The 24,028-nt window shown below is 42.9% G+C and overlaps 3 protein-coding genes and 1 pseudogene across 3 annotated transcripts; 2 read left to right on the top strand and 2 right to left on the bottom strand.

Moving 5' to 3' along the window:
* Window positions 1-309: 309 nt before the first annotated feature.
* Window positions 310-3,384, bottom strand: LOC127761554 (zealexin A1 synthase-like). The gene is made up of 2 exons (XM_052285864.1): window positions 2,418-3,384; window positions 310-1,057 (listed from the first exon to the last, which is right to left on the bottom strand). Exons 1-2 carry the CDS (start codon window positions 3,333-3,335, stop codon window positions 428-430), a joined length of 1,548 nt encoding a protein of 515 aa, XP_052141824.1. The 5' UTR covers window positions 3,336-3,384; the 3' UTR covers window positions 310-427.
* Window positions 3,385-13,829: 10,445 nt separating this feature from the next.
* Window positions 13,830-15,607, top strand: LOC127763598 (desmethyl-deoxy-podophyllotoxin synthase-like). The gene is made up of 2 exons (XM_052288352.1): window positions 13,830-14,759; window positions 14,890-15,607. The coding sequence occupies exons 1-2, from the start codon at window positions 13,830-13,832 to the stop codon at window positions 15,517-15,519; spliced, it is 1,560 nt and encodes a 519-aa protein (XP_052144312.1). The 3' UTR covers window positions 15,520-15,607.
* Window positions 15,608-17,264: 1,657 nt separating this feature from the next.
* On the top strand, window positions 17,265-18,838 carry LOC127764154 (ent-cassadiene hydroxylase-like; annotated as a pseudogene).
* A 1,853-nt stretch (window positions 18,839-20,691) lies between these two features.
* On the bottom strand, window positions 20,692-23,638 carry LOC127764646 (uncharacterized). The gene is made up of 5 exons (XM_052289553.1): window positions 23,118-23,638; window positions 22,413-22,551; window positions 21,559-21,785; window positions 21,301-21,474; window positions 20,692-21,209 (listed from the first exon to the last, which is right to left on the bottom strand). Exons 1-5 carry the CDS (start codon window positions 23,328-23,330, stop codon window positions 21,123-21,125), a joined length of 840 nt encoding a protein of 279 aa, XP_052145513.1. The 5' UTR covers window positions 23,331-23,638; the 3' UTR covers window positions 20,692-21,122.
* Between the last annotated feature and the right edge of the window lie 390 nt (window positions 23,639-24,028).

Genomic DNA, 24,028 nt, shown 5'->3' with positions numbered 1-24,028 from the left:
CTCCTCCTCTCAACCAATCACAACCATTCTTCTTCACCTACTTTCTCTTTTCAACCAATCACACACTTCCTCCAATCATTCTCACCTACTTTCTTAATACCCGTGCCAACCTCAAAAATGGCTTCATTTTGGGACGGAGGAAGTAACTAACATGTACTCCATCTGTTTGAAAATAAACCATTTTTTGTGTATAAATCTAACATAGGCTATATTCAGATTCATATATAAAAGTTGGTTTATTTTACGACGGAGGAAGTATATATAATAGTATAACTTGAAATCAGTAAAGCCACAAATACAACCAGAATATATCTACACTATAATTTTAGGAAAGAAAACATACTTTAAGGGTACAAGTAACATCAATCATTCTAGGCTTCTAGCTTATTCTCATACATGTAGCTAGAGGGATGCTATATCTGAACAGTTATGAGTCAGCCGGTAGAGGCACGCGAATGGTTGGAACAAGGTAGAGGTCATTCTTTCTTCGAACGGTAGCACCTAGCTCCTCTGTCATGTCCAACTTGGTTGACGAAATGCCATTGCCGAGGAGCTTCCAGTCAAAATGATAGAGTAGTGAGGCGAGAGCGAGTTCCATGATTGCTTCTGCAAATGTTATGCCTGGGCACATTCTTCGCCCTGCTCCAAATGGTATGAACTCAAAATCTGTTCCTTTGAAATCTATATGACCATCTTCAAATCGCTCAGGTTTGAATGTTTCAGGGTCCTCCCAATACTTTGGATCTCTATTAATTGACCACACATTCACGAGCACAGTAGTACCAACGGGAACATCGTACATCATAACCTTACATGTCTTCTGGCATTCTCTCGGGAGAAGCAGTGGCACCACTGGATGCAACCGCAAGTTCTCCTTGATAATAAGCTTCAAGTATTTCAATCCAGCCAAGTCATCTTCTGTCACAGTTTGTTTACCTCGAAGGGTGTCACTTAATTCAACTTGTGCCTTCGACATCACTCTTGGATTTAGTATGAGCTCGGACATCAACCATTGGAGCGTATTCGCTGATGTCTCACTTCCGGCACCAAACATCTCCTACAGAATTCATGTCAAAAGAAACACAATTTACCTAAAGTCGCATACAAAACCATAGGCCTCAAAGTCAAATATGCATATGTTTTGTTTTCATGTACTCACTCCATTTATTTTACAAGGTGTTTATTATTTTCACCAATACTTAATTAGTAAATTAATTTAGGATATAAAATAAATATGTCGATAGATTTATATCCTAAAGAGATTTCATAACATGTTAGATCTTAGAGCCCCAATGCAAAACTAATATTTTTATAGCCCTCCAATATATTGCATAATGTCTAGCTAAGAATGGTCCAAATAATTTAATATCACCCACTTCTCCAAATAATTCTCTGCCAGTTAAAATTTAGAATTGGAGATTATAAATAAACTTAATACATCCAATTGAAATCAATGGAGATATATAATTATTATGGAGAATGCTTCCCCTCGGGCACCCAAGCCTGAGGGAAAAATCGAACGCTTTCTGCCTCTCCTAGATTATCAAATGTTGGTAACAGTTTAGGTGGATGTGAGGGGCCCATGACAAAGGCAGCTATTAGATGTAGCAGAAGTATTTCTGAAAGATTGATGAAAGACACGTGTCTACTTGAATTTTTAAAATTTAAATAAATTTTTCTCTTAAATTATTTATCCAATGCATGATCTAATTACACCATTGAATTTGTCATAATCAAATCTTTATAATAAGATCTCATATGATTATATTTCGATGGTTTTTTTACAATGGAACTTTTATAATGTTGCACTTATTCTATTTGAATATTTCAATAACTATTTTCTCATGTTTCACTAGGTAATTTGTAAATGTTAGACTTATGCTTTTGGATATGTTAGTAATTATCATTTCTTATATTACAACTTGATTGTTTATGTCGGGTATAAAAATGCTTCATATGAAATTTTTATGTGTTTTACTCGTTAGGACTTAATGTTTCGTGCAATGGTTGTTATAGTTGCAGTCAATATTTTGTAAATGTTGTATCTTTCTAAAACACTCCACAAAGAGAGTCACAATTAACCAAGTGACGAAAGAATTTTCTACAAGTGATAATACAACGGTTGATTTTCAGGACATATATAATTTATTGTTAAAATATAACTGTGTGAGATCTTATTACGAGATTAAATTATATAATGAATGCAGTGATGTAGACGGATCATAAACTGGAATGATAATTCTGAAAAATAATATCATTTAAAGTCTGGTGAAAGAAAGTTATATGTATATACTATAGGAGATAAGAGGAAGAGAAACGGACAAAAGACAGTCTATCATGATAGCATGCAAGCATACAGACGATCGATTTGTACTTTTGTCCAATTATTACTACCAACAAAACAAAAGGCTACTTACACGGATGACGACTTTGACGTTGCCCATGGTGAGAGGCACTTCGCCGCCCCCTTCATTCTGAACCCTGAGAAGCACATCGACGAGGTCCTCGTCGTCTTCCTCGTCTCCGGCGGCCCTCCGCTCCTCGTGCTGCCTGAGAGCGCACTCTATCAGCGCCAGGTTCTTGCGGTGGTTCGCCTCCGCTCGCCGCGTCGTGCCGCCGATGAGGTTCGCCAGCCTCGACGACGGGAACAGGTCGCCGAGGCTGAACCCGGATGATATCCTGATCCCCTCGGTGAGCCCTTCCAGCAATTCTTGCCGCTTCTCGAACCTGTCGCCGATGATCGTGCGCGCCGCCGTGTCGGAGATGAGCTCCGCGATCAGCTGGCTGAGGTTCACGGCCTCTCCCGGCCGCGCCGCGGCCGCGGCGGCGACGGCGGCGACGAGGCGGCCGACCTCCTCCTCCCGGACGCGGCGGAACGACTGGACGCGGCGGGCGCTGAGGAGCTCGAGCATGGCGATCTTGCGGAGCCGCCGCCACAGCGCGCCGTAGGGCGTGAACACGAGGCCCTCCCCGTCGGACACCATCACCCGGATGGTGGAGCTCTGCGGCCGCGTCGCGAACGCGACGTCGTGCGTCTTGGTGACCTCCCTGGCGGCGTCGGCGGACGACGCGACGACGACGGGGATCTCGCCGAGCCTGAGCGACATGAGCGGCGCGTCGAGCCGGCGCGCCATGTCGGCCATGGTGCGGTGGACGAGCGGCCCGCCCATCGCGACCTGGTGGAGGTTGCCGATGACCGGCAGCCGCCACGGCCCCGGCGGGAGCCTCAGCCGTCCGGCCGCGCCATTGCCGCTCGCCTTCCTCACCACCTTGAGCAACACGAGGAGAGCCAAGAAGAGGCAGAGGTAGCCGGTGACATCTTGCGCCATGGCCATGGCGTATTGAGCTAGCTAGCTAGTAGCTTAGTTGTCGAATACCTTAAGGGCAACTAGGAATGGTATATATAGAGAAGTTTAATTACTATAATAATATACATAGAAAAGTTATTTTAGTATGATAATGCATCTAAGAATTAAAGTCAGGTTTTGATGTCTGCTAATTGCTTGCGGTCCTCTTATTTGGAAAGATTGGCATTTAACACATTTTTTCAAATTAATACTATATCTTTGTTTTTAAAATAGACTGGGAAATTGACCTGTGGTATAACGTTGACCATTTATTTTATTCAAAATTTGATTTCAAAAACTTTAAAAAATATATAATTCATGCTTAATATTCTTTTAGTAATAAAACAATTGATAATAAAATAAAATATGATTATATAATTCTTTTTAATAAGACGAATAACCAGACACGTCAATATTATGCTAAAATTTAACGGAATCATAGAATAATCTATTCGGAGTGTTGTGTAGAGAGGATCCTATCCTGCGATAGTGACCGACGCGACGCTGGGTCATTGATTTGGACGGCTCTCCAACCTGCAACGCAGGCGCTATTTCAGCTAGAAAATTGAATTGCCAATTTTCGCAGTGAGTTCAATTGTCAACTTTGCAGTTGTTATCAGCTATCTCGGGGCATTAGTATGTTGCTGTGCTTACCATGCATACACGTGTTGCAATGAGCACAAAAAAAATGTCAGCGGTATCAAGGTTTCAAGTTCATATATTGTTGTGTTTCCCAAACACACGCAACATCTGATGAAGCTCTAATATCTGGTATAGTCAAAGAAGAAAATATCATTATTTGAATTAATCAGTACTACGTCTTACTACTATTTATGTAGGGGGTGCATCTACGACCCCTTCTATTATTGGTGGTATTATAATGGTACAAATATATATCTACTAGTTGATTTTTATGTGCTTTAAAAATATTTTATTTAGGATTTTATTGGGAATAAATTGGTATTGTTAATCTGTCAGAGGTGACCGTGCGTTGCAACAGGAAAAGTAAAAAATTATGACAAACATTGGACGAGTAGACAAGGTGTTTAATTTATTCAGATAGATAAGACAGTTAATTTATTCAAAACAGTCTATTTCTATTATAGCTCTAACATCAATTAAGTTCTTTTCTAAAGAAAATAAAACTTAACTTTGTGTAAATTAATAAACCAATCCTTGCCATCCACAATGCATTACCCCCATTTGAAGTTGTAGACTTGTAGTTGTGCCTCAGTAGGAGCAGATTAAGTTTTCTTTTTAGCAATATATTTCTTGAGAAAACAATTCTGATATATTGATGGGATATCGATCCACCGTTCTCGAGACAAAAGGGAAACTACCTATTTTTTAAGTTAAATCTACTCCCCATTTTTCGGTGCAAGACAAAAGGGAAACTGTTGAACTAATATTTTTACTCCATCCGTATTTTAATGTATGACGCCGTTGACTTTTTAATCAACGTTTGACCATTCGTTTTATTCAAATTTTTTTTACAAATATGAAAATATTTATGTCGTGCTTAAAGAACATTTAATGATAAATAAGACGAATGGTCAAACATTAAATAAAAAGTCAACGGCGTCATATATTAAAATAAAAATATAAAGGTAGTATTATTTAAGGTGCCATACCTGATGTTCGAAACATGTGCCCCATGCTGTCACCTGGAATGGCACATGGTGAGGGTTGTTCGAGTATTATCTTCTTTTTTTTCATGGCAACTCGTGAGAGCTTCGACTACTTGGTGTTGACTTGACAGGAGTATATAGGTGTGCCTGCAGAATACTAACTTCATCCAAAATATTACTACCTATAAAATTTTAGGGGGTGTCCTCCCTCCCAAACATCCTCTTAGAACAACAATCTAAATAGTCAATACTTATTTAGATTCGTTGTTCTAGAGCAAGGATAATAATATAGCCCATTTCCTACTATTAGTCTATACTAAAGTCAACACATATAATATGTTAGCTATAAGGTTAGCTATGATTTTCTTCTTCTATCTCTATCTCTCACTTATACATTTAATGTTGTCTTAGAGCTTGTGTTAAGCTAGCTCTTGCATGAGAACCAACACCCTTCTTTTTTTTATCCCTCTCCTTTATATAAGCTTATAGTAGGCTTATAGTTTTGCTCTTGGCATGTCGTTTTTGTCGGACCGTGCCCCTGATTATAGGGGCCCCACCCAACTCCTGAGATTAGCGATGTGATTAACTTAATAGCACGGAGTCGAGATTAGCGGTGCCGTAGCGTAGCGACGTCTACCGAGACGAGCCTGTGACCGCAACGAGCTTATGATCGAGTATCGATCCGCACCATCCATCCACTCCTCTGCTTCTCCTCGCCAACAATCAACAATTTTGATTTGTTTCAATTAATTCTGTTTTTACCGTACATTTAATTTTAAGAGGGAATGGACAATAGTCTCACATGTCAGAATTTTGGGGAGTTGATGCTGGTGACAAGCCATTCCATTCTTTAAAGGAGCATAGATCGGCAGCAGATTTTGTCTAGTCATATAGTACTGCGGATAATTACAAAAGGGAAGTGTCAGCGCGATTTGGACGGCTCTCCAACGGGCACTAATTAATTTAACCAGAAATTGGCCAATTTTCACCGTGAGTACGTTCAGAACTTCGCCGTTGTCGTTATCAATTATGTCAGGCCATTACGGTGTTTTGTTGATATAACTAATTATAGGCTATTTGGTAGCACGCGCGTTCCAATCAGCACCTAGTATTTTTGTTAGCGGTAGTATTTTTTTTTAAAGAAAATTGTGAGGGTGTTGAGGTTTGAAAATGGATCACAAGGTTAAAACCTCACATGTTTTGTCCCTTGCACTATCAAGTATATTTTAGTGTCTTTGTGTTACGCAACATACAATAATCTGATAACACTTAAACCTCACATCTTTTGTCCTTGCACTATCAAGTACATCTCAGTTTTCTTTGTGTTACGCAACATACAATAATCTGATAACACTTGGGGGCATTTTTTTCCAATCTCTCTGGCAGTAAGTCAATGCAAGGCAACAAGAAGGTCATTACGTGGATTAATCACTCTGTCTTGACGTAGGCAACAGACGTCTCTTTTACTATGAGCAATTTTACTATAGCTTCTAATATTGGCGGCAATTTGATTCTAGAAAATCATTGACTTCTGTGTGTATACTGATTTTAACGATCACTCCTATATTTTTTTCCATATATATTACACTTCTCTGTTTTTTAGGTGCATTCATATATATGAAACTAATTAGTTTTTCTTATTCTTGTGTTTTATGATTCACCTGTTCCATAGTGTCCTAGATGAGAACAGTCGCTGAGTTCGAACCAGATATTCAGCTAGGATTTTTGGCAACGTGTAAAACAAGACAAACTATTAGACATGATTAATTGAGTACAATTATTTCATTTTTTTCAAAAAAAAAACTTCTATATAGTAAAACTTGTGTACGTAACGCACCATTTAGCAAGGGAGTAGCACTTGGAAAACATACTAACGGAGCAGGAGAAAGTAGCCACCACCAAATAGCAGTTCAAAACTCAGACTAGTGCTTAGTGCACCATTTTGTGAAACATGCTTACTTAAAAACGCCTTTTACGTTTTACCTCAACAAAGTATTCATGCGTTTTTATACAGAAACTGTAGCTAATATGGCACGCCGGTTTCTTGATGCTTGAGAACTCCCTATTTCCATTGCACTGATAAAAGTGAAATGGTGTTATTTGTAGCAATCTAACCTTTGACAGTAAACACTGATAAAAGAAGGAAGATATCTGAAATGTGAAAAGTGACAGTTAATTGTCTAACATTGTTCATCCTTTTTTTATTTGTGCAGATCATTGTTGAGACTTGAGACCAGGACTGTACACACACCAGCATATGGAGGCTTCTTTGAATATGACCTTTGCAAATGAGAAAAAGAATCTCCTTGAGAACTCTGGTGAGTGATGAATCAGTGATTCTGCATCTGCACGATGAACACAAACACTTGTAGGAAGTGAAATGAACAGTCTACTCTGAAACCTGACTCGCCGGCGTGCCTGCAGATCGACCGTTAGTCGGCGATGGAGAGCTTCGGGAGCGGCGGCGGCAGGGCCTGCATGTTCGCCTTCAACAATGGCATGGAGCATCAGGAGAGCACAGGCCGATTTCAAGAGAGGAGATGAACTGATTGATCATTAATCAAGAAGGCGAGAGAGCAATACATTACATAATTGTCCAGTAAAGAACCTGAGCTAGCTACCCTCATGGCTTCAGATGATGATTAATTAAAAGTAGTTAAGTTAATTGACTACTCATTCATCAGAAACTCTTTGGTAGAAACAGACAGAAATCAAATCATTCTGAAGATTTGTTTACTGTCCAACTGCAGATTCGCTGTCAGTTAATTATCCTGTCCCAACTCGATCCAAGGTCGTTCCGCTTCCACCTTTCATGAACTAATCTGTTCATCCAATTCTGCAATCGCTATTGTTCTTTACCTTTTACCACTACCGCATTATATGTTACTGTACTTCGAAGGATGGAAAAAAAATCCCATTTATTGGTGTGTTATATGTTGGTGCTGCGGTTCGGTCTCCGAGTACTGTTTTGATGGTTGGGGTGGGCCGGTGGGCGACGGCCCAATTGCTGTGGCATATACGGCCCAAATGCCTCTTGGGGTCGGTGAAGAATCACCGACCCAACCGAACCGCATCTCTTCTTTCAAGCTCAGAGATTTCTTTCACCCGATAATCGTCGGCGAGTGCAGGTTTCACCATGGCCATGGCGTCGAGGTTGGTAAGCTGTCGAGCACTTCAGAAGCTTAAATCCAAAGCGAACTACTGAACTAGTCGTTATGATTATATCAGTTTCTTTAATGAGTAAATTACCTTTCACAACAAACGAAACAATACGATGGGTAGAAATAGATGTAACAACTTGTAAGTCAATTGCTTCAGTACAAGGACTTCGTTTGGTTCAAACCGGGTCTCAGAATCATAAATGACTGACCAGCTTGACGGGAACATATCGTATGCACACAAGCTTCTCGTGCACATCAACTGGTAAATTTCACAGAAAATTCTAGAAAAATTAAACACATATTGTCAATAATATTATTAAATTGTGCACGAGAAGCTTGTGTGTATAGGATATGTTCCCAGCTTGACATGTCAACTTTCACGTGGTTTACATTTGTTTTCATCGGAGATTCGGAGTTTATCTCTACTTTCAAAATACCGTTCAAAATTTTTAGAGTAAACTAGAAAGGTAGTCCCTACAAATACGCGGGCATACAACATAGGCCATGTACCTAAAGAAACTTATAAAGGTAATACTATCAATGGAATTGTTTGCGCTATGCTTTAAAAGGATGACTTCTTTAAAAACTTTCTTTATCAAATTGTTTAGATATTTCTTTTCCTCAATCTATTTGTTAGCTCTATGCAGTATATTATTTAGTAAATTTCAAGAAACAATTAATTATCTAAAATCTGTGTCATCATATAAAAAGAAGATAGACTAGTAGGATATGTACGTCGGAAAAAAATTGTATGGCACCCCATGCCACAAAGCATACATGGCACCCCTATTGAGATTCTGTCACTGGCATGCGCAAATCTTGGAGCACTTCTACCTTCAAAACCGCATGAAACTAATTAACTGGCTATCGCTAATCTCGTGCGCGGAAGGATTCCGGCGGTCGCGTGCACGTACGGAAGGATGCCGGCAGCGGTCGCGTGCACAGAAGGATGCCAGCGGTCACGAGACGCAACCCACGCACGCAGGTGGATACGAACACATCACAGGAAATGGACGGCTGCAGATCGACGTAACGTATTAGCACGCACGCACCAACACGGCATTGCACAGCAGCACGGCCGACGGCGGCAACAGCAAAGTGCACACAAATTGAAACACGGCGGCAACGTTGACTCAATCGATTGACGTACATACAGTGCACACAAATTTGTATGCATTCCGTATCTATATACTGAGCACAACAAAGTACATCAATCAAAATTACTCACACACTGAGGGTGTGCTTAGTTCACGCTAAAATTAAAAGTTTGATTGAAATTGGAACGATGTGATAGAAAAGTTAGAAGTTTATGTGTGTAGAAAAATTTTGATGTGATGAAAAAGTTATAAGTTTGAAGAAAAAGTTAAGAACTAAACCAGGTCTGAATCACTCATGCAATCTTCAAGATTCTCATCATCTGAACTGAACCGATGATGTGCATGGCTTGGGTCTTTCATGGCATCGTCAGCGAAGTTTGACTTCGAGTTATGACCGATCAGCCCGCACACCTCTGCTGCCCGATCAATCTGGGCAGCGCTAGCTCCGTCGATTTCCGTCGTGTTGCTGCGTGCGTCCGCGTCGCCGCTGCCGGCGGCGGCCGCCCTTTCTTGCACGCACGTCATCGTGTCGCCGCCGCCGCCGTCCGTTTCCTGCACGTGCATCGCCGTCACGCGCATCACCGCCGCCATCCTTCCGCGCGCGCGAGATTAGTGATAGCCTGTTAATTAGTTTTTGCCCTAGTACGGTTTTGAAGGTAGATCAGTGCTTCAAGATTTGTGCACACCAGGTGACAAGATCTTGATAGAGGTGCCATGCATGCTTTGTGGCATGGGGTGCCATACAATTTTTTCCCATGTACGTCTTCACCGTCCTTATTAATCCACATATACGGATTTACTACTGTTGCTAATAAATATATTTTATTTGTATAATCAAACTAGTTTCCTTCAAATTGGTTTACATTGACGCGGTTTGTCGTATACTTTCATACCAATCAGTAAAGATGGAGGAGATATACATATTCTAGACCTCATTTTGTATGATATATGTGATCTATAATGTTTTTTTAAAAAAAAACCGTAGTCAACATGAGTCTTAGATATCTATTCCTCATCAATTTATTCGTTTTTAAGCTCAGTAGTTGTTAGGTGAGATCATGTGCCCGCATTGTTCATCGATCATTGTGTTTGTGTGGTTGTTTTACCAGGATGTGGTTATATTAGGCCGTGGTTTACGGGTGATCGAGCTTTGTATGGCAGGCCAGATGATCGTCGCTGACTGTTCTTACGCTTCGCAAATTAAGCTGTAGGACACTGTTTGCATGCACTTTGCAAAGCTGTAGGGCAGTTGATGTATAGAGTGGCATGTTTCACTGGAAGGACGAGTCTTTGGATTTGCATATAGGCAACGTACAGCTAGCTACTATTCCCCATCCCATAATATAATATAAAGTATTTTAGATGGATGTCACACATACTAATACAATAAATTTGGACGTACCGTATGTTTAGATTCATTGTACTAAGATGTGTCACATCTATCCAAAATCTCTTATATTATGAAACGGAGAGAGTACCTGCTGCTAGTATACCGGAGTCTCTCTTTCGTGCCTCGATCGGGCGCCTTCTCCAGGCCTCCATCGCAGCCGTGCACAGCCAACCGATCTGTAGCTGGGTTTAGTTGGGCGTTCTATTCTTAGGATCAATCTAATCTAACGATTTATAATTTGAGAACAATGCAAGCAACTAATGTGATTGCTTAGAAAGATTTTTATGCTTATTAGCAATTCCTTTGTTCCGAACATCACTTTTTTATGATTTTCAATCATCTATTTTACACAAGCAATCTTATCCCATTTATATGTATTTTTTGTTCCTACTTTTTTCCAATCTACCTTTCGAATGAGCCCTAAGTGAAAATTAACGGTTGAATTTTTTTTTCTTAAAATTCTCAAGATTTTCTCTAATTTATTAGCATAATGTGATGATTTAAAAGCATTCCTGAAAATGTTTGATGGACTCTTAATATATAATAGATTGTATGCCCAATTAGATTGATACATGACAGTGCAAAACCAGATGAAATTACAAGCAACAGCTAAAAAATAAAAAGATGTACTTGATAGCACAATAATAAAGAACGTATGGTTTCAACCCCGATGTATCGTTTTTAATCTCTAACAAATTTATAATTTCTTTTTAAAAATATTTAAAGGACGTCTCTTCCTCCATATCTCGTTGTAGCCACGTAAACAAATAGAGACAACACAACCAATATATAGTATAGAAAGTTTCTGCGTTTGCGCACCGTCTGATTCGCTATCAATCATAGTACTGTTTGTCTGATCAATCACTTCCTGCTCAATCTTCTTTTCGTCTTTACTCCTAACCCCTCCGACTCCAGTCTCACCTCAGGCTCTTACCATATTCCTCATCGTTACAAGAATTGTTCTGAACTACTGTAGAGAATCATCCGAAGAATCAGGTAAATGCAGATCGAGACGTACGGGACGAGTGCAGGTTGGAGGCATCGCACGCTACCGCGGCGGATATGATGCGACGCGTGCATCTACTTCCTCCGTCCAGAAAAAGACAAACCTGATTTTCGTGCCCAACTTTTAACCATTCGTCTTATTTAAAAAATTATAAAAAAAATTAGAAATACAAGTCACGCATAAAATATTAATCATGTTTTATTATCTAACAACAACAAAAACACAAATTATAAAAAAAATTTAAATAAGACGGACAGTCAAAGTTGGACACGAAACACGTGTTTGTTTTTTTTTTTTTTTGACTGAGGGGGAGTACATGCGACGCATTGGGCAGTTTACGGCTAGATCGATGCATCGATCGACAGCCACCCGACCAGCAACCGGCCGGCCGGCGACGCGAGGACGTGTGGACGGCGACCCGGCGGCCGGCCGGTTTTGGCTGTACGCGCGTGCGTTGCTACTCTATGCTACAGGAAGGATCTTGTGCTCCGTCGAGATTAACAATGACTAAGTTTGTACTACTCCTTAATTAGGGACCTGCCCTGCCGGCTATATATATACGTAGTTTAAGATGGCAGGTAAGGAACGAGAGGGGTGTGTGGAATGAAAAACTATATCTCCCACTAAAGAAAATTAATATTTGGTTTTTTTTTATTTTAGGATAAAATGGTAATGTAATAAGTTGGTAGTGCAAATATAGTACAGCCTTATATTTGTAATAATTAATTTTGAGTTCAAAAAAAAAGAGCCTAATTAAACTATTTTCAACTTCATTCTTTATTTAATATGAATTCTCAATAAAATCTATATCGAAATACTACCTCCGTATTTTAATGTATGACACCATTGACTTTTTATCTAACGTTTGACCATTCGTCTTATTCAAAAAAAATTATGTAATTATCATTTATTTTAATGTGACTTGATTTATCATCAAATGTTCTTTAAGCATGATTTAAATATTTTTATATTTGTACAAAAATTTTGAATAAAACGAATGGTCAAACGTTAGTCGAAAAGTTAACGATGTCATACATTAAAAGATGGATTGAGTAACATGTTTCGCCTAATAGATGATCAGAATTTAGTTAATTAGTACTCTCTCCATTTTAGGTTATAAGATGTTTTGGCTTTGGTCAAAGTCAAACTACTTCAAGTTTTACTCATTTTATAGACAAATATAGTAATATTTACATTACCAAATTAGTTTCATTAAATTAATAATTAAATATAGTTTTATAATAAATTTATCTTGGGTCGAAAAATATTACTATTTTTTTCTATAAACTTGGTTAAACTTGAAACATTTTGACTTTAACTAAAGTCAAAAACATCTTATAATCTGAAATAGAGGGAGTAGTAGTTATAGGCTCATGCATTTCAACGATTTTTTATTAAATTTACCGAGAGAATTTAGACTTAGTGGGGTTATTTAGCTTTTTTTTAAAGAAGTCTGCTTTTTAGATGGATGGTTTTTATGGTAGTAGGTTTTTACGTAGAGGTGGAGGTGGAGGTGGAGAAGGATGATTTAAGTAGTAGAGATATAGCAACTCCCTCATACTTAAAGTAACCTATGTATGGATCATTAGAATGTGTTCGGGAGGAGAGGGGACATCTCCTCTCCGACACGTAAAATGAAGCACGTATTAGCATATAATTGATTAAGTATTAGAAAAGGATTTAGAATGGATTCTTATAATTTTTAAAACAATTTTACTATAGAAATTTTTATTTAGTAGTTTGGAAAGAATGAGCGTGAAAAAGAAGAGAGGTGAAGTTGAGAAAATAGACTTAAGAACAATTTGTTTTAACTAACGATGAAATCTTTTTTTAATGTAGAAGCTCTCTCGAAGTCCCTAGTTAGTACACACAAGATCCGCTCAATTAATAGTGAGATTTTTTTAGTTAATGTAAAGAACTCTTTTATAGTGTCTAATTAATTTAGTGTAAATGTATTCTCAATCTGTATCATAACAATGTGATCTGCTAAATTAATGGTCAGATTTTTTCCAAGTTAGTGTAGAAGCTTCCTCAGAGTGCTATGAATATAGATGTTAGATATAAGGTAATTAAGATATGAATAGAAATACCATATCTCTATCTATGGTATAGATATAAATACATACAGCTGTATACATACGCAGGTAGTGTATAAATATACTGCTTTGGCTGTGTATAGTCAGCGAAGCAAAGCGAAGAGATGGAAGAACCAACCAGCTGCTACGGTTACTACCACTACCTCGCCCTCGCCGTGGCCGTGCTGGTGCTCGTCCGGGTCACGAGGACGCGCGGCGGCGGCAGCGATGGCGTCAGGCTGCCGCCGGGGCCGTGGCGGCTGCCGGTGATCGGCAGCCTGCACCACCTCGCCGGGAAGCCGCTGGTGCACCGCGCGCTGGCGGACCTCGCGCGGCGGATGGACGCGCCGCTCATGTACCTCCGGCTCGGCGAGGTCCCCGTGGTGGTGGCCACGTCGCCGGGCGCCGCGCGCGAGGTGATGCGGACGCACGACGTCGCGTTCGCGACGCGGCCGGTGAGCCCCACCGTGAGGATCATGACGGCCGACGGGGAGGGCCTCGTGTTCGCGCCCTACGGCGCGCTGTGGCGACAGCTCCGCCGCATCGCCATCCTGGAGCTCCTCTCCGCGCGCCGCGTCCAGTCGTTCCGCCGCGTCAGGGAGGAGGAGGCCGCGCGCCTCGCCGCCGCCGTCGCGGCGGCGGCGCCCCACGGCGAGGCGGCCGTCAACGTCAGCGAGCGGATCGCCGTGCTCATCGCCGACTCGGCGGTGCGCGCCATGATCGGGGACAGGTTCAAGAAGCGGGACGAGTTCTTGGAGGCCCTCGCCGAGGGGCTCAAGCTCGTCTCCGGGTTCAGCCTCGCCGACCTGTTCCCGTCGTCGTGGCTCGCCAGCTTCGTCACCGGCGCGGCGCGGCGGGCGCAGGAGAACCACCGCAAGAACTTCGAGCTCATGGACCGCGCCATCGAGCAGCACCAGGAGCGGCGCGCGGCGGCAGCGGCGGCGAGCGGCGACGTCGTGGAAGACGACGATCTGGTGGACGTCCTCTTGAGGATTCAGAAGGGAGGTGGCCTCGACGTGCCTCTCACCATGGGGATCATCAAAGCAGTAATCCTTGTAAGCAAGCACAACATCATTTCCAAATTCCAACCAAATGTTTTTTTCTAATTTTCTTTCTTTTCGTACGTTCTAATTCATTTAATTTCTGGCATGTTCAATTTAAGTTAATAATTTTGAAATTTCATAGGACCTTTTTAGCGCCGGAAGTGAGACATCGGCGACTACAATCCAATGGGCCATGTCGGAGCTCATGAGGAACCCAAGAGTGATGAAGAGAGCGCAAGCTGAGTTACGCGACAATCTCCAAGGGAAGCCAAAGGTGACCGAGGAAGACTTGGCCGACCTAAATTACCTAAAGCTCATTATCAAAGAGACTCTGAGGTTGCATCTGCCAGCGCCTTTGCTCCTTCCTAGGGAGTCGAGGGAGTCATGCAAGATCTTTGGATATGATGTGCCAAAAGGTACCACTGTGCTTGTTAACGCTTGGGCAATTGGTAGAGATCCTAAGTATTGGGATGACCCCGAAGAGTTCAAGCCTGAGCGATTTGAGGATAGCAAAATTGACTTTAAGGGTTTGGACTTTGAGTTCTTGCCATTTGGGTCTGGACGGAGAATGTGTCCTGGTATAATGTTCGCGCAGCCGAACATAGAACTCGCGCTCGCCACCCTTCTCTACCACTTCGATTGGAGCCTCCCTGCTGGGGTGAAGCCAAGTGAGCTAGATATGACCGAGGAGATGGGCATCACTGTTAGGAGGAAGAATGACCTATACCTACATGCCGTCGTTCGTGTGCCACTCCATGCGACGACACCCTAGTATGTAGTTGTTTTTTCGCACACAAATATGTTATGGAACTTTGAGATAAAGGAATATTGTTCCTTCCATTATATAAGAAAAACATGTTCGCAGATGAATCTTTGATTGATAATTTGAGATAAATTATGCTCCTACTATATAGTTCACATTGTGATATACTACGGGCCTGTTTGGCACAGCTCCAGCTCCAGCTCCACCTCTCCTGGAGCTGGAGCTCAACCAAACAGTTTCAGCTCCACTAAAACTGGGAGTAGAGTTAGGTGGAGCTCTCTCACAAAATGTACTAGAGTTGTGGAGCTGGGTTTAGGCAGCTCCACAACTCCACTCCAGACTCAACTCCTAGAGTTAAATTTAGGGGTTGGAGCTATACCAATCAGGCCCTACTTGTACAACTTCATATGATCTTTAGGGAAACACTACTGAGACAACTAGCCATCTACTACCGTCGTAAAATATAGCTATTTAGGATGGGATTTAACTCATCTTAGAACATAGAATTTGAAGAGACCTCTACTCAGATTCGTTATTATAGGATAAGTCAAATTTCATTCTAAATAGCAATATTTTAATATTTTAGAACGAACGCGGTAGCATCCCAGTATGATGCAGCATGTAACCGAAAATGCTGCCACTGATGACAAAAACAACCTGGAAGATTACTGTTGCACTTTGTAACTGAACTACCGAAGCTGATGGCAGCGGTAGTAGAATTCTTGAATTGTCTGTTCATGATGCCCTGCAAGCTAATGCATTCAGTTGGAGTGATTAAAGTAGGCAATAATACCATGAGTAATGTCATTATTTGTATCGGACAAAAAAAAATGTACTACCTCTATTCTAAAATCTATACATAATATAACTAAAATATAAAAGATAGAATCGAATAGAAACAAATCTGAGAACGTCTGTTCAAATTTATCGTATTAGGACGTGCCTAATATAATAATGTATCTTATGTTTTGGGACGGATGAAGTAAATTACTTGATCAGCATACTCTGGTGACATGACAGCTGTAAAGTTGACTACTGAATTCAGTGGAAAGACCGTGAGCATTGTTCACGGCTGAACACAAATCTGTGGGCCACATCGTGACCTTCTCCGGGGTCCACAGAACGCAACCGGGCCCTTCTTTGGGCCCAAGGAAAAATGGGCTGCTCTTTTGGGCCCACGTGGGCCATTTTGCCTCCGTTTTGGGCCGGCCGTGAAATGGCTAGAGCTGAAATTGCAGGTGTTGATGACGATCGAAAGCTGGATGCTAATTCAAAAAAAAAAGAAAAGAAAAAGAAAAGCTTGGATGCTGCACTTGTAACTGAAGCTGATGACAGCAATAGTACAACCTTGAATTGTCTCTTCTGATCTGCTGATGCATTTCCAGATAATGCATATCCAGCAGATTTGGGTGATTAATCCAAGTAATGATCTCACTCCACTGATAGTGGAAATTGCTGGCTTCAGCATCAAAAACTGCATTGTATGTTTGTTTTTTCGTTCTTTTTTTTGGCATTGTTTCAGCTTCTTTATATGAAGTACAAATTCTACACTCCAGCTTGGCCTTAAAGTGATCGAACACCTAGCTTGCACGGCCATGGCGCCCATGGCGCAAGATGTCGCCGAGTACCTGAGCATCTTCTTGGCTCTCGTCGTGGCCCCTCTCCTGCTGCTCAGGGTGGCGAGGCGGGCGCGCGGCAATGGCGCCGGCCGGCCGAGGCTTCCGCCGGGGCCGTGGCGGCTGCCGGTCATCGGGAGCCTGCACCACCTGATGGGCAAGCCCCACGTGCACCGCGCCATGGCCGACCTCGCGCGCCGGCACGGCGCGCCGCTCATGTACCTCAGGCTCGGCGAGGTCCCTTTCGTGGTGGCCTCGTCGCCCGACGCCGCGCGCGAGGTCCTCAGGGCGCAGGACGCCAACTTCGCGTCGCGGCCGTGGAGCCCCACCCTGCACGTCATGATGGCCGACGGCGAGGGCCTCGCGTTCGCGCGCCACGGCGCGCACTGGCGGCGCCTGCGCAAGATCTGCGTCCTCGAGCTGCTCGGCCCGCGGCGCGTGCGGTCGTTCCGCCGCGTCACGGAGGAGGAGGTGGCGCGCCTCCTCGCCGCCGTCGCCGCCGCGGCCGCGGCCGGGGCCGACGCCGTCGTGAACGTGAGCGAGCGCGCCGCCGTGCTGGTCACGGACACGACGGTGCGCGCCATGATCGGCGACAGGTTCGAGATGCGGGACGAGTACCTGGAGGGCGTGGCCGAGGTGGGGAAGCTCCTGCTCGGGCTCAGCCTCGGCGACCTGTTCCCGTCGTCGAGGCTTGCCAGCCTCGTCAGCGGCACGGCGCGCCGCGCCGCAGCGGGCCACCGGAAGATGTTCGAGCTCATGGACTGCGCCATCAGGCATCACCAGGAGAGGAAGGCCGCCATGGACGCCGACGAGGACATCTTGGACGTGCTGCTTCGGATACAGAAGGAAGGAGGTCACGATGCCCCGCTCACCATGGGAGATGTTAAGGACACCATACTTGTAAGCACCATGGATGCTCTCTTCACTCTACTTAATTAATTGTCTTTCATTTCATCATTGTGGTACTTCATTGTTACTGCTACATATAATGTAATGTTGATTAATTTATCTGACATCTCTTATTAGGATCTTTTTGCTGCTGGGACGGAGACATCAACAGCAACGCTCCAATGAGCTATGTCCGAGGTGGTGAGGAACCCAAGAATAATGCAAAAGGCACAAGCCGAGCTACGTAACAAGCTTCAAGGGAAGCCAAGTGTGACCGAAGATGACCTAGTTGGCCTAACCTACTTAAAGCTCGTCATCAAGGAAACCTAAGACTGCACCCCGCCGCACCAATGCTTGTCCCAAGGGAGTGTGGGGAGTCGTGTAAGGTGCTAGGGTACGACGTGCCCAGGGGCACTAACGTGCTCATCAACGCGTGGACGATTGGCAGAGCCCCCAATTACTGGGATGACACGGAGACGTTCAAACCAGAAAGGTGTGAGAATAACAAGTATGACTTCAGATGCACCGATTTCGAGTACATACCGTTTGGATCTAGACGAAAGATCTGCCCTGGTCTGGCGTTCACACATGCCATCTTGGAGCTTGCGCTCGCCGCTTTGCTGTACCACTTCGACTGGGAGCTCCCCTGCGGAGTTGCTCCAGGGGAGGTGGATATGGCCGAGGAGACGGGCGTCGTCGTTCGCCCGAAGAACGACCTCTACCTGCGTCCGGTCGTCCGTGTGCCGCCGGGAGCTGCCTCGAGCGGCAATGGTGGCACCTAGCCGTGCACCGCATCTACTACCTAGCCTTAATTATGTGAAAATGTAACCTGGTTGGATCGAATGGATTAAGTGCTAAATAAAATGGTTTATGTGTTCATGTTTGTTTGTGTTCGTCACATGTCACATATGCATAAGAGAGAGAATCAGAGAAGGCGAGGTTTATGTGTTCATGTTTGTGTTCGTCACATGTCACATATGCATAAGAGAGAGAATCAGACTATCAGAGAAGGCGAGGTCCAGAAGCAGGATCAATGTTATGCACCTTGCAATGTCGATAGCAATTGGCATTCTGGATTTTTCACATTTTGGTCCTTTTAAAAAACTTATTTCGCAAATAGACCCCTAGAAAAATTTATCCCAAAAATGGTCCTTTTTGGGGCGCCAGAGTGGCTAGCGCCGTCGTTCAACAGGACGACGCCAGCCTCTTTGACGCCGTTCCCCTGCCGACGTGGCGGGGCGATGCTGAGGTGGCTAGGGGGAGTGCGCCAGAGTGGCTGGCGGCCCCCCCCCCCCCCCCCCCCCGAAATTTTTTATTTTTGTTTTATTTGTTTGATATTTTTTTCACGCTTAGGGACACACAAGAACCAATCATAGAAAAATTGAACTCAAATGGACGTAATATGTGACATGTAGAATTTTTCCTCTCCTCTCCTCTCTCTCCGAACTAGTGCAGAGGAGAGAGATGTGCAACTTTTTTATTTTTATTTTATTTTTTTGATATTTTTTTCACACTTAGGAACTCACAGGAACCAACCATGTAAAAAATAAACTCAAACGGACGAAACATGTGGCATGTGGAATTTTCCAAAGCTCCACCGAAAAACTTCTCTCCTCGAAAACACAATCTTGCAAGCGGAATTTGGAGGTTTTAATATCGCCGAACCCAACAAAGCAGGGAGAATCAAATGTAACTTTTTCTGTAGATGTCCGTGCATATATTATTTGCCTGATTCCGAGTCCGTATGAGAAAGTTACGCCTATTTTAATAGATGACATATTTTATCTGTTTCGGTAGAGTTTTGAAAAATTCTACATGTCACATATTTTGTTCGTTTGAGTTTATTTTTTATACGGTTTGTTCCTATGTTCTCCTAAGTGTGAAAAAAATTTCAAAAAAATGAAATAAAAATAAAAAAATTACATCTTTATGTACTGTTTAACTTATATATGTCATTTCATGTGGTTATATTTTGAATTAGATTAAGTAATTTCATATAGTGGTAGAGTGCATTATGTTTAACATGCTGATCAAAGAGTTTTACTAAAGGAGTTATGGTCTAATTTTAGTGAAGGTGCAAAGTAGACTAAGTGGTATGCTAGATATTTTCAGACTTAGCTAAGTGGTAGTTCGAGTTTAAATTTTTTTTGTGGTTGGTTGTATCGTGATCCTGAGTGTGAAAAAACATCTGAAAAAATAAAATAAAAATGAGACCGTTGCAACTCTATACAGAGAAATAGGAATGGAGGCGGCGACGCCAGCCATGCTGGCGCCCTCCTCCCTGGGGCGGCGCCAGCATGGCTGGCGCCCTCCTCCTGCCACGTCGGTTCGCGTGCGCCACAGTGGCAGGAGGACGGCGCCAGAGAGGCTGGCGCCGTCCAAAGGACCATTTCTGGGATAAGTTTTTTCAGGGGTCTATTTGCGAAATAAGTTTTTTAAAAGGACCAAAATGTGAAAAATCCAGAATTGGCATTAGTCCTAAACTGCTCAGTCATCGTGCAGGATATTGGTGCAGGTATCCCATAGAGTCATACTCTGGTTCTGTAATCACCAGGCATTCAGAAATCAAAACCGTGAAAACTAAAGACAGGCATATTCATGCTCCACATAATTCTCCAAGAAGAAATTTGGATAAAAATATTGATATAAATTTTTAAAAGTACGGAACAATGGAAACTTTCATCTGATAAGCATTCTTTTATCCGAATAAATATATCAGTGGATACGTACGATACAATGAACAGATCCTCTCATGCTTTGTATAAATTGTATTACATGCTACTACAATACAGTGAACAGGTCCTTTCATACTTTGAATTACATGCTACAATACATCTCACCATACTTTACATACAATCAATGGTCTGAGAGAAGGGTCAAGCACTCAAGCTTCCTGGTGCACACATTAATCTACACCTCAATTGATGCTTCACCGTTGCTTGCCTTTCTCCATTTTGAGGATCGTTGCTTGTTTATGATTTGGACGTAAGGGTGAATAGTCTAAGTGTCTAACCACACCATGAGCAATAGGTCAACCCCTTGCATCATATGATATCTTGGTATGATTGAGTATAAGACTATGAGAGGGAATATTGCCCTCAAGATCTGTTAAAAGACATCAGGAGGGAAACGCCCAGGCATAGAATTGTTCTGCTGAGCTTGCTTCAGATGCACTCTAAGTGCATAATTATTTATCTGCAATGTTAAATATACTTATGTAAGAACAATCAAAATCACCGGGAGTAGTGTTCGGGACAAAAGAATCACCAGGAGTAAGGAGTAGTACCTCAAGAGTTTTTATCTGTTCCTGATACTGCAAAACCAGTTGTTTCAGGCTATGAACCTCCTGAGTCCTCTCGTCAAACTCTTTTTGACGTTCATGTTGGATAGCAACCCCCCTCTTCAGAACAGCGTTCTCTCTCAGATATATTGCCAGTTGCTCCTTCAGCATCACATTTTCCTGCAGGAAAGCAAAGCATAACTGCTTAATTTGCCTAGGAGTACAAGTACTATGGATGAAACGTGCATATGCTGTTGGTTGCACCTTGTGCAAATTATGCACTGCTTCAGTTCCTGCTCGCTCCATTATGGATTTCTCCAATGCCTCCAGGGCTCTTGAGGCACGAGCCCGCGCATCATCTATGTCTGATGCACTCATCATCTCTCTAACAAATAGCTCAACCCATTCAGAACCATGATGATTTGTCTGAAAGTTTTCTGTAGCATGTGGGTTTTCAGTGAGCACATCCAAATGTCCATTATTAACAACACCTGTCCAAGATTGCAAGCTGACATTTAGCAGGCATTTTTTGGAGAAATTTAATTCATGAAAGAGGCATAGTTCATGAAGACATGGAAACATAAGTTGGCAATCAAGCTTGGACATATCCTAGAAGGAACCAAATATAGTACATGTGTCATGTCATAGGCCAATTGAAAATGGAACCACCCAGCTTGATAACTTGCTATAGGAGCATGAAGTAGAAGCATGCACAGTAACTTCAAATAAATATTGAGGCTAGAGAACCGCATATCACAATGGAAGTTCATCCTTGACACTACTCAGTACTCACAATTGTGGATTGTCCATTAATGAACACACCACAATCAACTAAAACATATCATATTTAAACGGGATATAAGAACATGGCACTTCAGTTTATCACCCAACTCTGGTGTTACACGCTAATGGCAGGTTGCCCATAAAAATGCTACAGTACATTACAATAAAGGCATAGCAGAGAGGTGGGGAATATGCCAAGCAGAGAGTTCAAATTCACAGCTTCAGGTATCCAACATGTCTATGAACAATCAAATTGGACCAGCGCAACACAGGAAAGTATGAACAATGAATGTCTGGATGTTTAGCATGCAACTGTCTAAATTCAACAGACGTACCTTCAGCCGATAACTTAAGAGCGGCTGGCAGGACGCTATTGGAATCACCTACCGCAGCCGATTCCAGGCACAGCTCGTTCAAACTCTTTATAGCAGAATCTATATCATCTCCAGATGCCTCAAGAGCTCTTTCAAGTAACTGTAATCATGCGGAAACTCATCATCAAACAGCTAAAAATATAAACACCACATAGCTGTGATGGAAACACCCTTTAGTTGCAAAAAATGTACATGACGAATGCGATCCAATCCAGTTTCTTACAGTATATGCATGCTCAATTGAAGAAAGCAAAAGGTGCTGACAAAAAAAAACACTGGGCTTTAAGGAAGCTCGATAATTTGCCGTATTTGTTGATTACACATTCACACTTACATTCCTGAATACTGTAAAATTAGTGAAAACATGGCCAGCTATCAGATCATCGGAGATCGGACGGACATGATATATTAGTAGCACTTCGATTCCTAAAGGTTGGTTGCAAAAATGGATAGGCCATTGCTATCTAACTATTGTTCAACATTTCTGCAGCATCATAGTTGGTAGTAGCTATTAGCTATTGCATCCTTAGCTCCAGGCACCAGAGAATTTAACCCAACAAGCCACATAATTTACTGGACGGAGATTCACCTCTTCGCATCCAATTGCAAACTCCCACAAAAAAAAAATCGAAATAATAGCGATATAAGTAGAGCTCGGAGGCGAACCTGTGGATCCATGTGGGGGAAGAGGGAGAGGAGATGGTGCAGGAGCGCCTCCCGGCGGTGAGTCGCCTCGTCGAAGGCGCGGGCCGGGGAGCAGCGGGAGCGCTTGGCGGGGTGGTGGTGGTGGTGGGGAGGGGATGGGGAGGGAGGGGAGGAAGGGATGAGCTCGTCGCCGAAGATGGAGGAGGACCTCTTCCCACACACTACGGCAGACATGGTGGCCCCCGCCCCCGCCGCCCCGCCGCGCCGCAGATCCGTCCGCCGCTCGTCGTCCTCGCCGCCGCCGTCGCGCTACTCGCCCCCGCCGCCGACCATCTGGTGGTAGCCGCCGCTCCGGCCGGCAACCCCCTACTCCGGCGATCCACGGCGAGGTGGGCCTGGGCCTGGGTGGGCCGAGGTGGCGTGCGCGAGTTCGCCGGCTAGTCGCCGAGGAGGAGGTCGCGTCGCATGGGAAGGGAAATTTGCTGGGTTTTTTTTCTTTTTCCCTTTTTTTGTTGGGGGGTTGGTTGGTCGGTCAGCTGCGCAGATGAGTTTATTGCGTTTTGGTGCGGCTGCTAAGCTTGTGCGTACTGACCTTTATACCCTTCTCTTTGGCCAGGTGTTCTACTACTCGCTTTTGGATGTTGGAATGTCAGGTCACTACGCTTTACTTCCTTGTTCCAAAATAAATTTATTTTTTATCCATTTAACGTATATTTAATATAATAAGAACAAAAAAATATTCTTACTTTATTGAATCACAATATAATTATTCTTTTTTATATGTTTTCAATACAAACTTCGATGTAATGATTACTTAAAATGAACTTATTTTTAAGAGAAATGAGAGGTTAAAAATAAACTTATTATATAATGGAGGGAGTCACTTTTTTCTAATCTTCTGCATTTTGGTTTAGCCGCCATTTAGAAAAATT

Source organism: Oryza glaberrima, chromosome 2, assembly GCF_000147395.1.
Source record: "Oryza glaberrima chromosome 2, OglaRS2, whole genome shotgun sequence".
Taxonomy (NCBI): domain Eukaryota; kingdom Viridiplantae; phylum Streptophyta; class Magnoliopsida; order Poales; family Poaceae; genus Oryza; species Oryza glaberrima.
This window is presented reverse-complemented; position numbering and strand designations above follow the sequence as displayed.

Excerpts from the sequence above, each read along its gene's own strand:
- LOC127761554 (XM_052285864.1), bottom strand. The coding sequence starts at position 3,335 with ATGGCCATGGCGCAAGATGTCACCGGCTACCTCTGCCTCTTCTTGGCT. Across the intron at positions 1,058-2,417 it reads ACGTCAAAGTCGTCATCCGT|GAGATGTTTGGTGCCGGAAG; the intron begins GTAAGTAGCCTT and ends TGAATTCTGTAG.
- LOC127764646 (XM_052289553.1), bottom strand. The coding sequence starts at position 23,330 with ATGTCTGCCGTAGTGTGTGGGAAGAGGTCCTCCTCCATCTTCGGCGAC. Across the intron at positions 21,475-21,558 it reads CAGTGCATAATTTGCACAAG|GAAAATGTGATGCTGAAGGA; the intron begins GTGCAACCAACA and ends GCTTTCCTGCAG. Across the intron at positions 21,210-21,300 it reads AACAGATAAAAACTCTTGAG|ATAAATAATTATGCACTTAG; the intron begins GTACTACTCCTT and ends TTAACATTGCAG.
- LOC127763598 (XM_052288352.1), top strand. The coding sequence starts at position 13,830 with ATGGAAGAACCAACCAGCTGCTACGGTTACTACCACTACCTCGCCCTC. Across the intron at positions 14,760-14,889 it reads TCATCAAAGCAGTAATCCTT|GACCTTTTTAGCGCCGGAAG; the intron begins GTAAGCAAGCAC and ends GAAATTTCATAG.